This window comes from Priapulus caudatus, unplaced genomic scaffold, assembly GCF_000485595.1.
Source record: "Priapulus caudatus unplaced genomic scaffold, Priapulus_caudatus-5.0.1 Scaffold2774, whole genome shotgun sequence".
In the NCBI taxonomy this organism is placed as follows: domain Eukaryota; kingdom Metazoa; phylum Priapulida; class Priapulimorpha; order Priapulimorphida; family Priapulidae; genus Priapulus; species Priapulus caudatus.
The window spans coordinates 1-13,747 of record NW_014579835.1 but is presented as its reverse complement, the minus strand read 5'-3'; the positions used below and the strand labels follow the sequence as shown (position 1 = coordinate 13,747).

The 13,747-nt window shown below is 46.7% G+C and overlaps 2 protein-coding genes across 2 annotated transcripts in view; one reads left to right on the top strand and one right to left on the bottom strand.

The window, feature by feature from the left end:
* The window catches only part of LOC106819043 (bone morphogenetic protein receptor type-1B-like), a gene marked incomplete at its 5' end in the record, with an annotated part of 14,462 nt that extends 12,781 nt beyond the window's left edge, over positions 1-1,681 (top strand). Inside the window, 2 exon segments of the mRNA XM_014823703.1 lie at positions 82-212; positions 556-1,681. Coding sequence (XP_014679189.1) covers positions 82-212; positions 556-684 — 260 coding nt within the window. The 3' untranslated portion in view covers positions 685-1,681.
* Positions 1,682-3,424: 1,743 nt separating this feature from the next.
* Positions 3,425-13,717, bottom strand: LOC106819042 (peroxinectin A-like). The gene is made up of 10 exons (XM_014823702.1): positions 13,669-13,717; positions 13,052-13,112; positions 8,985-9,280; positions 8,393-8,590; positions 8,260-8,302; positions 7,418-7,587; positions 6,736-6,849; positions 5,755-6,054; positions 5,490-5,511; positions 3,425-3,830 (listed from the first exon to the last, which is right to left on the bottom strand). Exons 1-10 carry the CDS (start codon positions 13,715-13,717, stop codon positions 3,764-3,766), a joined length of 1,320 nt encoding a protein of 439 aa, XP_014679188.1. The 3' UTR covers positions 3,425-3,763.
* Between the last annotated feature and the right edge of the window lie 30 nt (positions 13,718-13,747).

Below are 13,747 nucleotides of genomic sequence, written 5' to 3'. Positions count from 1 at the left end.
AACAATAATAATAATGACATTAATAATAATAATAATTATTATAATAATGATAATGATAACAACCCCCGCACGTGCCTGCAGGCATCATTGAGGAATACCAGCCACCGTACTACGATACCGTCTCACCCGACCCAGGCTTTGATGAGATGAGGAAGGTGGTGTCAATCGAGCGAATACGACCGACAATCCCCAACAGGTGGAGCTGCAACGAGGTGAGCGTCGCCCGAGCGTACTCGTGTTTTTACGCGCTTTTCGTTTTTCCTATTGCAGACTTTGCCGTGCAAAAATTGTTAATTAGAAAGGTGTATTATTATTATTATGTACGACGGTGTAATGGCAAATTCTCTCTCCCTCTCCTTCTCCTGCCCCTCTCTCTCTCTCTCTCTCTCTNTCCTCCCCCCTCTCCTCCCCTCTCCCTCTCCCTCTCCTCTCCCTCCTCCTCCCCCTCCTCCCTCCCCTCCTCCCTCCCCCTCCTCCTCCCCTCCCCCTCTCCTCCCCCTCACCCTCGCTCTCTCCCTGCTTCTCTCATTGATGTTTGTGTCGTTGTCGTTGCAGCACTTGCAGAACTTTGTGAAGGTGATGAGTGAGTGTTGGCATCAGAATCCTCTCGCTCGCCTCACCGCGCTGCGTGTCAAGAAAACGCTCACAAAGATGACGAACGACGAGTTAAAAATCCAACCGTAGATGGCAGCACCCGAGTCTCATTCTCATAAAGCCAAAGCAGCTACCGGCGCGACGCCGTGCGGCGACGAGAGAAGGAACTCCGCCCCTGCCCCCCAGTGTACGCAGGGACGGACGCTCGTGTGCACAGACTGTCTGCAGAAGTGCAGAAGACAATATAGGATTGTGACGAATATGTAAATAGAACGTGTATTATATCGTGACCCACCGCCCTCTGGACACACACCGCTGTACCGCCACGTCGTCAGTGCGGGAGGGGCGTTGCTACGACGAAAACATTGTGGAGGATTTTATATGTGTGTGCATTCGCCAGCGCCACCTACGGGCGGCTCGAGAACGAAACAGACGATCGACGAAGACGCAGTTTTTTGTATTATTGTTACTCGCGATTTTTCTTTGCTATGCTTGATTATTCCGTGTGTCGCGCGAACGTCCATTGTTGGCACAGTGCCAGGACCGCACCCCGCGGCATGGCCCACCGTCTGTGGAGACAAGGTTAGGTGCGCGAAAACTTGTTGCTCTCTTGTTTTATTCATCGCACAAAGCAGTCCAGACCCCCACCCACTCACACAACATCACACCGGCTTACTAGAGACATGCGTGGGAGTCAGGAGAAGGTGTGAGGGAGGGGGGCGTCTCCCTTTTCCTCGCCTCGTTGCAACCCTTCCGTGTCCCTCCTACCCGCTCCTAGCTTCCTTCCTCCTTATTCCTTCTTCCCGCCAACAAATACTCCAGGTGGCTCTACAATAGCGCTGCGAGCATGTCCATGCAAACGTGATTTGTCGCGTTCTCCCTCAGGGGGGCGCCACTGCTGCACGTGGTGCTACGAGCGTGGATGGCATGTCGTGTGAGGCTGGGTTTTACCGCGGAGCAGAGAAAGAGAGAGGCTGCGCATTGACAACATAAGATTGTATGTAGAATATATGTTTGTACTACTGTCTGTAGATATACCTTTTACTATGAGACAATTTTTATAATAAAACCTTCCTATTACAATTAATATCCGTGTAATATTTCTTGTTTTGTGCGTTTTAGAAAATGTTGGTTGAATCCTGCTATCGAGAAACTTTCATTAATAAGTGGAATATTACGGAAATAACACGATAACGTACAAAATTAAAAGGAAGCTTACTGGATTAATGTTTGCATGTTTATCAAACCACTCAACCCTCTCATTGAAACCACAGATAGGATACATTTCTCCGCTATGACCGTCTCTCGCTTTCCCAGCTAGACCCAGCAACAGCCGGTGTGTATGAACAACCAGATCCCTCTCTTAGATTGATTAACAAAATAAAATACATTACGAAAGTACTGTATTCCTAGCGCCCTCTTCAACCTGGCAAATATCATTTAATCCATTCAAGTGTTTTGTACTCACTGTTACAAAAATTAACACTATCACTTCTTATAACTACTCTATAAATGGAAAACCTCTATAACATGTAACCCATAACCCCTACTTGGGTGTAGAAATATCAAACGACTTATCATGGCACAATTAACAACGTTTCAATAAAAGCAAATAGAACTCTTGGCTTTATATGACGAAATCTATCTAAAGCTTCCCCTACGGTTAAGGAATTGGCATACACATCACTAGTGAGGCCACACCTTGAGTATGCTAGCTCAGTGTGGAACCCCTACAGAGCCAACTTTATCAATCAAATTGAGAAAGTACAGCGAAGAGCAGCACGTTTTGTAAAGGACTACAGTACTTATAGCAGTGTAACTAGGATACTGCAGTACATGAATTGGCCCTCTCTTCAGTACAGACGAACAACTAAGACTAAGAGGCTAACAATATTTTTTAAGGCTAAGAGTAGAGAAATTGCACTACCCATTCCTAATTATCTGCAGCCTGTAACATGCAATAGTAGAGGGCATGATCAAAAGTACATAGAAATATACACCCTGGTAGACACCTACAAATATAGTTACCTTAAGCTTCCCCAGAACTGTTCAAGAATGGAACTCCTTAACTCAAGTTATAGTCTCTTCACCATCATCAACATATTTCACAGAAACAGTAAACTGCTTCCACTATTGGAACTGATAACTGCTTCCACTATTGGAAGCATAAATTAACCTTAATTTAAAACTAACAGTTTGTTTTTCGTTTATGAACATTGTGGGGGTCAGACGACCCCTGTGCGTCTATAGATACAATAATGTAACCCAAACACAGGATAGGGGCCCTATCCTGTGTTTGGGTTACATTATTGTATCTACTGCGCGTCATGCCCTAACAGGCCTTGCGCAGTATTCTTATAGACATAGACATAGACAAGAGGCTGATTGATTCTTTTTGTGTTTCAATAATGCATTATTTGATTTGCAACCATTATATAATTTCCTAGTGCAAGTATAATTGATTGCTAATATAGGTGGGTAATTGCTGGTATAGGACTGACAATTACTGGTAATTGGACAATTGCTGGTATAGGACTGACAATTACTGGTAATTGGACAATTGCTGGTATAGGACTATTACTGGTAATTGGACAATTGCTGGTATAGGACTGACAATTACTGGTAATTGGACAATTACTGGTATAGGACTGACAATTACTGGTAATTGGACTGGACAGCAATTACTTGTTATTGTTGGTATAGGAGGGTAATTGCTAATAATTTCGAGGGTAATTACACCCTCAAATAATTAACGAAGAAACATTAGACGAGAAAAAACGAGTAAACGTACACACGGATAAGAGTAAAGCCATATATTAGCATTTTTTGTTACACTAAGAATTGTAAGCTAAAAAGTTAAGTTAAAAAGTTTATGCTTATAAAAGTTTATCACAAATTCATGCTCATCCTCATAATTCAAGCAACTTTACTACCTTGATCGGTTATTGTTGCCGATGTTAACCAATCGCATTCTCGCATCCCATCACCTCACCACCTGAGAACAATATACATATGTATATTTTGTGTATATATAGTATATACATATATTGTATATATATTTTACATACACATTGTGTGTATATATATATTGTATACATTGTTCTCAGTTCACCGCATCCTATTTGCACTTGAGAGTGCAGTGCAACTTCGACAGTTCTAAATCTGACCACTAGAGGTCGCCTGTGAACAGGGACCAGTTGAGATCCGGTAGATCCTCGCAGTCCATGTAGGAGTTGCTGGAAGCAGAGCATGTACATGTGAGGTTAGTGTTCATGTTTTGCCATCTACTTGCCAAGATTTAGAGCACAGTCAGTTAGCACGGCCCCATTAACCTTATGTAAGTCATACACACAACACACAGCTCTCATCTCCCTCGTTACTGCATCAATACAGCTACTATATATATGCACACCGGTAAACAAAATCTACATGGACCGAGGTCACGATCAGATTGCATGTAAGATCATGAAACACGTGTGTTGTGAAGGTAAAGACGATCGCATCTAATACTAACGGTCTAATGACCTTATGACCTTATGTAAGTCATAAATAATGCAGCTCTCATTACCTCGTTCGTTACTGTGTTCATATGCGCATAATAATTTAATATAATTGACGATCCTGATATTATAATTATAGGTTAGCTCTAGCTAGCCTCTAGAAGTAGCCTAGCTCTAGTACTATAGTACTAGAGCTAGAAGTAGCCTATAGCCCTTCGCTCTCCGCTCTGCCCCTGTGGTAGACCGAATAATTCTGTCCCATATAACCTTTTTTATATTTTGGTGAGGGTTATTGGGACAGAACGGGGTTCATTGAAATTTCGTGAGATCGCATGCAAAATGCATGCGCTGCTAATGCGGCTTGTACGCCGCTATTGGCGCGAAAAAAAACCTACCGTTCCCTTCTACATGGCTTTACCTTGCTACTGATATGTGTATACATTCACTTCAATCGTTATTTACTTCTTAAAAGCGGGGTTTCTGAAAAACAATCTTTTAAGAAGTGAATAACGATTGAAGTGAATGTATACACATATCGGTAGCAAGGTAAAGCCATGTAGAAGGAAACGGTAGGTTATTTTTTGCGCCAATAGCGGCGTACAAGCCGCATTAGCAGCGCATGCATTTTGCATGCGATATCACGAAATTTCAATGAACCCCGTTCTGTCCCAATAACCCTCACCAAAATATAAAAAAGGTTATATGGGACAGAATTATTCGGTCTACCCCGGTGGCAGAGCGAATTATAGTTGTTATGGCGAGGTCCTATAGTTTTAGAGCTATATATAGGTGTGCTTATGGAACAGAGGTGTTGTGACAGTAGCTCTAGTACTATATAGCCCTTCGCTCTGCCGCAGGAGGACGGCGTGCGGCGGAGCGAAGGGCTATATAGTACTAGAGCTGAGAGGGTCTATGTCCCCCAGGGTACTGCCGGAACGTACCCTGGTACTAAATACTACTATCTAATATGCCGGACCGTACCTCGCCTACTCCATTAACGAGTCTAGGGAGTCGCCTACGCCTACTCCCTAACCCTAACCAATATCCCTAACCCTAACTCTAACCCTAACCCTAACCCTAACCGCGTCAGCTAGATAGTGACCAGGGTACGTTCCGGTATACCGGACCGTACCTAGGGTACGTTCCGGCAGTACCCGGGGGGGGGGGGCATAGACCCTATGAGCAGTACTAGAGCTATTGTGACAGTAGAAACGATAAGAAAACCTGTGATTATAACACAGGCTAGCCGAAAGTAAAGGCCATCACAGCACACAGGTGTCAGGGTTGATCACAGTGTTGATTAGATTACAGGTGGGATGAGATTACAGGTGTGATGGGAAAGTGGTGCAGCGAGGGTTTTTCATGACACTATTTCATAACTACATCCTTCCTTACCTGCTTGATTCACCATCATTGGCTGCAACAGCAAAAAAATAAGTGTTAGAATATAACATCAAAAGCAAGCGTATTTGGTTTAATAATTCTCCAAGACATTTCTTTATAACATACACTATGGTAGCAAGCGACAAGGCTTACACTAACGACACATATGGTGACATCTAGCATATAAGTTATAACACAACAGTTCTGATGATAATAAGTGAAGCGAATGGGTGTGTAAGATTGACACGTGCGCGGTTAGGATCTAGCAGACACGTACTTGCGCGTGTGCGACGTGTCCTTGTACGTGTTCTCCCTCCTCCACCTCCACCTCCACCGCGCCGTCCGTCACGCGATCCGCCGTCACGCGATCCGTCACGAGATCCGTCACGAGATCCGTCACGAGATCCGCCGTCGCGAGATCCGTCACGAGATCCGTCACGCGATCCGTCACGTGATCCGTCACGCGATCCGTCAGGGCGCGGTCGTCTTCCATCGGGAGGTGGCTGTCGTTCGCCATCAGGTGGCGGACGTGGGTCGGTGCCAGATGTAGAGGGCGCTGCATCCGGACAGTTGCTACCTGCAGAAGCAGATGTGTGGTCGTCACTAGAGGGCAGCAGTGAGCACAGCCATAGAAGTATATATATATCTATCTCTATATATACAGGGTTCTCCAAGCTTTTTCATTATAGCATGGCGGGTGCTGCCTTTACGGTCCTAGTTGCAAATCGCTGAAGGCGGTTTGCGTGCTAGGGGGGTCCGGGGGCTATGATATTTAGCATGTCGGCTATGATATTTAGAGTGGCGGGTGCATTTTAGAATGGCGGGGCTCAACGATAGCCTGGCGGGCCGCCAGGCTATAAGTGCTCTTGGAGAACCCTGTTATATATATATATATATGAGATATATAGAGCCTCACTAGTATACTATTGCTATGGGTGTGGCACTATCAGGCATGTGTAGGGTGTAGTAACGGGAGAGTCACGTTACACGTCAGTGACGGGACGATATAACGTTACGTTTATATGGACATATGCAATATCTAAAAAAAATAACAAATGAATGTGATTTGTATATACATATATACCAAGAGTAGATAATAACACAGTGTGTTATTATCTACTCTTCATATATACATATATAAATGTATGTATATATGTGTGCGTGCGTGCGTGCGTGCGTGCGTGCGTGTGTGCGTGCGTGCGTGTGTATTGGTATTTAGCTCGTGTAGGCTCGCAGGCCTCACTGTACGGTGGCGCACCCTGGCAGGAATTTTCTCCGGGCAGCAGGAACACGTTCGCCTGGATCCTGTTCACAGCCGTGTTCGCACACAGAACCTGTGATAGTGTCGTCTTCCTGATCTCATTCGCCTGCGCTGTTAGCAGGAGATAAACAGAGAAGATCAGATAGTAAGAGATTGTAAGAGATGTGGGGAAGATGTTCCCTTGCTCACATCTTGCTTCCTAACATACAGACAGCTTCGTACCTACCCTAACCCTCACCCTAACCCTCACCCTCACCCTAACCCTAACCCTCACCCTAACCCTCACCCTAACCCCCCCCCCCCTCCATTGCTCTCTTCCAAAACTCCTGGTATCGTTTCCTCCTCTCCTCCTTCTCGCCCAAACTCTCACCATCTTTCTTTCTTCTACCTACTCTCTACTCTTCTCTTCTCTTCTTCTTCTTCTTCTAGTGTCTCCCCCCTTTCTCTGCTCTCTTTCTAGTGTCCTCCCCCCCTTTCTCTGCTCTCTTTCTAGTGTCCTCCCCCCTTTCTCTGCTCTCTTTCTAGTGTCCTCCCCCCTTTCTCTGCTCTCTTTCTAGTGTCCTCCCCCCTTTCTCTGCTCTCTTTTGCTACTCTACGCGTGTTCATGGATGGGCCGGTTATATAATCTAATTCCTTCTCTTCCCCCTACCTCTCTACTGCTCTCTTTCTTCCCTCTCACCATTGGTCAGGCTGTGCGTCTCGCCGGCGTTCTCAAACCAGAACCGGTCGCCTGTCTTTAGCACCTCAAACTGCTTGCCAATAATGTAGGCAAATGTCGGACCGACTAGAGCGCCGTCTCGTGGCGTCTCGCACATGGCGCCCGTGAACAGGTCGATGTCGTTGACGTGGCTGCGGGAGATAGCGGTCGCTAAGCTCGACGTGGGGTCGAGCGGTGGATGGGATCTCACGTGAATGACAGACATGTTGATGCACTCACAACTATGCGCACGCACGCACACACACTCGCACGCACACATGCACACACACACATACACCATATAAGCATAACATTGCAATATAACATTAGCATGTAACATTAGCATATATATAACATTATCATATGACAACGCTAGCATGTATAACATGAGTATGTGCGCTAGCACGAGTATACGAGTAAGCTCACACACAGATGTCTATGTGTCTGTGTGTGAGCTTACTCGTATACTCGTGCTAGCGCGTCTATGTGTCTGTGTGTGAGCTTACTCGTATACTCGTGCTAGCGCGTCTATGTGTCTGTGTGTGAGCTTACTCGTATACTCGTGCTAGCGCGTCTATGTGTCTGTGTGTGAGCTTACTCGTATACTCGTGCTAGCGTGTCTACTGTGTCTGTGTGTGAGCTTACTCGTATACTCGTGCTAGCGCATCTATGTGTGTGAGCTTACTCGTATACTCGTGCTAGCGCGTCTATGTGTCTGTCGTGTGAGCTTACTCGTATACTCGTGCTAGCGCGTCTATGTGTCTGTGTGTGTGCTTACGCGTATACTCGTGCTAGCGCGTCTATGTGTCTGTGTGTGAGCTTACTCGTATACTCGTGCTAGCGCGTCTATGTGTCTGTGTGTGAGCGCTAGCACGAGTATACGAGTAAGACATAGACGCTCACACACAGACCGCTAGCACGAGTATACGAGTAAGACATAGACGCTCACACACAGACCGCTAGCANCGCAGCCTGTGCTCATCTCTCCTCTGCTGCGGAGCTGAGAGAAGCTGTTAACGTTGCGGAGGCCCGCTTGGGCGCGGTAGCTGGTGTATGGCGGGAGTCCGTGGTCCCGGCCTCGCTGGATGTTGAGAGCGACCAGATCAAGACCGTAATCTTCGTTATACTCGCTGAACAGTTTGTGCTTGATGTTGGCTGCGTGAGAGAGAGAGAGAGAGAGAGAGGTAACGGTAGTGTGTGCATGCTTGTGTTTGTTTGTCTCTGTGTCTGTGTCTGTGTGCATGCGTGTGCGTGCGCGCGCGTGTGTGTGAGTGCATGTGTGCATGCGTGTGCGCACGTGCGTACGCGCGCGTGTGTGTGTGTGAGTGCATGTGTGCATGCGTGCGTGCGCGTGTGTGTGTGAGTGCGTGCGCGCGCGTGTGTGTGTGCGTGCATGCGTGTGTGCATATTTAAAGATGAAAATCAACAAGGTAAAATGAAACAAGATTAGTGAGTATTATCTGACACTGGGAAGTAGAATCAAGTATCTTCCATTATATGTGTACAGCAAATCCACCCCCCCCCCGCCCACCAACCCACCGATACATACCTGCGAAAAACCTATCAGCGCCCTCTGCCGGGCCCTTGCACATGCCGCGCATGAGTGCAGCGACGCCGTTGCCGCGGGCGGTGCCGTACAGCGAGGACGGGTTGAAGTAGAGGCTGTCAAGGCCGATGGGTCGGCTCGTCGTTGACGTGTCACTCGTGTATCTCTCAAAGTTGTCCTGAATGAGCGAATGTCCGAAGCGAAACGCCGCCGTCGCAAACTCGTTGTAGATCGAAGCATCTTCTGCTGCTTTATAGATGGCGCTGGAGGTGCCCGATGCAGCCGGCTGCAAGTTGAATCTGCACGTGCGTGATAGAGAAACACATGAGTGACGTATGTGGTATGCGTGATGGAGAAACACATGAGTGACGTGTGTGGTATGTGTGATGGAGAAACACATGAGTGACGTATGTGGTATGTGTGATGGAGAAACACATGAGTGACGTATGTGGTATGTGTGATGGAGAAACACATGAGTGACGTATGTGGTATGTGTGATGGAGAAACACATGAGTGACGTATGTGGTATGTGTGATGGAGAAACACATGAGTGACGTGTGTGGCATGCTTGGTGTGTGTGGAATGGGAGAGAAAACAACATAAGTGAACGTTACCCTGTGGTATTGTGTGATAGGAAGAAAACACAATGAGTGACGTGCTGTGGTATGTTTGATTGGAGACAACACATGAGTGGAGTATGTGTATGTGTTGATGGAGAAACACATAGTGACGTATGTTGGTATGGTGATGGGAGAACACACAATGACGTGAACGTATGTGGTATGCTCCCGCTTCTGTGACTGGAGAAACACAGGAAGTGACGTATGTGGTAGTGTGATGCGAGCAAACAACATGAAAGGGACGTATGGTGTGGGTGATGGCAGAACACATGAGTGGACGGTGTGCTGGTAGGGGTTGATGAGAGAAACAGCATTGAGTGACGTAGTGTTGATGATGGAGAAGCACAATGAGTGACGTATGTGTTCATTGGTGTGATGCGAAGAAAACACATGAGGTGACGTATGTAGTATGCGTCATGAGAAAACACGTGAGGTTGACGTTATGGGTATGTGTGATGGAGAAACACCATTGAGGACGGTATGTGATGTGTTATGGCAGAAACAGATGAGCCACTGTGGGTTATGTGTGATGGAGACAACAATGCCAGTGACGTAATGTGGTATGTGTGAATGGAGACACCACATGAGTGGACGTGGTGTGGTATGTTGTGATGCGGAGAAACAATGATGACCGTTGTGGTATGTGTGATGGAGAAACACATGTGTGATGGTGAAACACATGAGTGACGTATGTGTGATGGAGAAACAGCGGAGAGTGGAGGCGTTGGTGGTGGGTGTATGAGAACAGCAGAGTGACGTGGAAGGGAGAAACAGATGAGTGACGTGTGAGTATGTGATGGAGAAACACATGAGTGACGGTGTGTATGTGTGATGGAGAAACACCATGAGTGACGTATGTCGGTATGTGTTATGAGAGAAACACATGAGGATCGTATGTGGTATGATGTGATGAGAAACACTTGAGTGACGTAGTGGTATGTGTGATGGAATAACGACAGGAGGACCGTATTGTGTATGTGTGATGGAGAACAAACACATGAGGACCTCGTTAGTGGTATGTGTGATGAGAAAACACAATTTTGGAGTGACGTATGTGTAGTGTTGATGGAGAACACAATGAGTGACGGATGTGGTATGTGTGATGGAGAAACACAGAGTGACAGTATGTGGTATGTGTGACATGGAGGAAACACATGAGAGGAGTACGGATGTGGTTATGTGTGAATGGAGAAACAATGGAGTGAACGTATGTGGTTATGTGTGCATGGAGAGAAACACATGAGTGACGTGTGTTGTAGCCTGTGATTGGAGAAACACATGAGTGACCGTACTTGGTATGTTTGTGATCGAGAAAACACAGAGTGATATGTGGGAGTGTGATGAGAAAACACATGAGTGACGTATGTGAGGATGTTGATGTCGGAAAACACATGAACGTGACGTATGTGGGTATGTGTCGATGGAGAAACACATGAGTGACGTGATGGTGTATGTGTGATGAAGAAACACAGGATGAGTACTGTGGTATGCTGTGATGGAGACACATGAGTGACGATGTGGTATGCGTTATGGAAGAAACACATGATGACGGTAGGTGATATGTGAATGGAGAAAAAACACCATGAGGGACGGTATGTGGTATGGTGTGATGGAGGAAAAACAGGAGTGACACCGCTATGTGGGTATGTGTGATGGAGAAAACATTGACGAGTAGTAGTGTGGGTATGTGTGATGGGAGAAAAACACATGAGGACGTATGTTCGGTATGCTGATGGAGAAACATGAGGTGACGTGTGTGGTATGTGTTGATGGAGGAAACAAACATGAGGTTGACGTAATGTGGTATGTCGTGATGGAGAAGACACATGAGTGACGTACTGTTTTCGGGTGATGTGTGATGGAGAGAAAAACATGAGTGACGTATTGTGTGGTATGTGGTGAGGAGAAACACATGAGTGACGTATGTGGTATGTGTGATGGAGAAACACATGGTGACGTACTTCTAGGTATGGTGATGGAGAAACACTGAGTGACGTAATGTGGGTTATGTGTGATGGGAAGAAAACCACATGATGACGTATCGTTGGGTATGCGTTATGGAAGAACACGATGAGTGACGTATGTGGGATTGTGTGAGAGAACGACATGAGTGACGTATGTGGTATGTGTGATGGAGAAACACATGAGTGACGTATGTGGTATGTGTGATGGAGAAACACATGAGTGACGTATGTGGTATGTGTGATGTGCCTGTGTGATCTACATCAGATATCGGGTGAATGAACCATTGATCATTCGGCATTCACACATGTGCAGGGAAAGATAGATAGACAGAGAGACGGGACGAGAATGAGAGCGAGCACGCGCGAGAGCGAAAAATAGCGAGTAAGAGAAAGAAAGCCATAGAGAAAGAGAGTGAGAGATAGAAAGAGCGAGAAAGATAGATATATATATATCAAGAGTACATAATAGAGAGAGAGAGATATCTCCTATTATGTACTCTTGATATATATATAGAGAGAGAAAGAAATAGAAAGCAAGAGAGAGAGAGAGAGCAAGAGAGAGAGAGAGAGAGGAGGAGAGAGAGAGAGAGAGAGAGAGAGAGAGAGAGAGAGAGAGAGAGAGAGAGAGAGAGAGAGAGAGAGAGAGANGCTTCTCCTCTCTCTCTCGCTAGTGTTCTAGTGTAGCAGTCTAGCAGTCCTACCTGCGTGGAGACAGGCTATCTTGATGCCTCTGTTGCTACACGTGTCGTCATCATTATTGACTGGCAACAAGTCTCCACCGTCCTGCTGCGACTGTGTTCGCAAGCCACCTGGCGGAGAAAATTCACATTAGAAATCACATAAGAACATAAGATCTCTCTTCCACACTCTCTCTTTCTCTCTCTCTCTCTCTCTCTCTCTCCCTCTCTCTCTTCTCTCTCTTTCTCTCTCTCCTCTCGCTCCTCTCTCTCTCTCTTTCTCCTCTCTCTCTCTCTCTCCTCTCTCTCTCTCTCTCTCTCTGTCTTTCTCTCTCGCTTCTCTCTCTCTCTCTCTCACTTCTTCTCACTCTCTCTCTCACTCTCTCTCGTTCTCTCTCACTCTCTACTCTCTCCACGCACTCACTCCACTCTCTCTGCTTCGTCTCTCTCACTGCTTCTCTCTCACCTCTCTCCCCTCGTCTCTTTACTCTCTCTCTCTCTATCTCTGATCCCTCCGTCTCTCTTACCTCTTCTCTCTCGTCTTCTCGCGGCCCTATCCTCTATCCTCTCTCTTTTTTTCTAATATATATATATATATATATATATACTATAATATATATATTCTTAATATGATGGAATAATCCCCATTGAAATGATTCGAAACTGATCACGAATGAAAAATATATTGTGTTTGGCTACATTGTCTTTAGTTGTTATGACCGACCACGAGTTTAGCCCAGGTTATAGATTCGGCAGCCGCACCCAGGGCCGTCGGATGTTTTCCAATACTAAATTCTCTCTGTATCTACCTTTCGTCATCCTTCGTCTGTCTGCCTCGGTAGATAACCTGCTCCAGACCGTTCGCTGAAACTGGGAAACATCGCGCCCAGAAGATCAAAAGTAGCAAAATCGTCCTATACTGCACCGGAGCGGCTGCGGGCTGATCACCGTCGGGACATAAACTGGCAAGGCGGATTTTGCGTGCTGACGATTACTGTTTACGATTTCTGCTGCAGGGAACGGCAAAGACAACCTGTCGTTGCGGCTGCCCTCGTTCCTGAACTTCCTCTTGCTTCAGTACAAGGGGTCTGGGGTTTAAATGCCCTTGGCACGGGCCTCTCCACTTAGTTGACCTGCTCTGCTCACCACCTTAGCGCACACAGAACGCGCCTTGCCCCTGCGCGCTTCCATCCATTATACCTGTGGGTACCCCTGTCATCGGGCTGCCTCGCCTTCTCTGCTGGACCGCCCGCCCGTGTACTTGGCCATGCCGCGCGCGTTTCCCTCCCCCATTCCCCCTTGCTGGCCTAGATTGGTCCCTCTGTGCTGGCGGTCTCGGTGTGGCTGAATGCGCCTGCGCGCAGCTGCGCGTCTATGGATTTCTCGAGGCTATTATCCCACGCATCGGCTTACCATCTCCCCTTACCGTGCGAATGGTTACCAGGTCTGCCTCCATTTGGATCTTTCCAAACCATTCCGTTGCCAGAGTCGTGCCGCTGCACGCT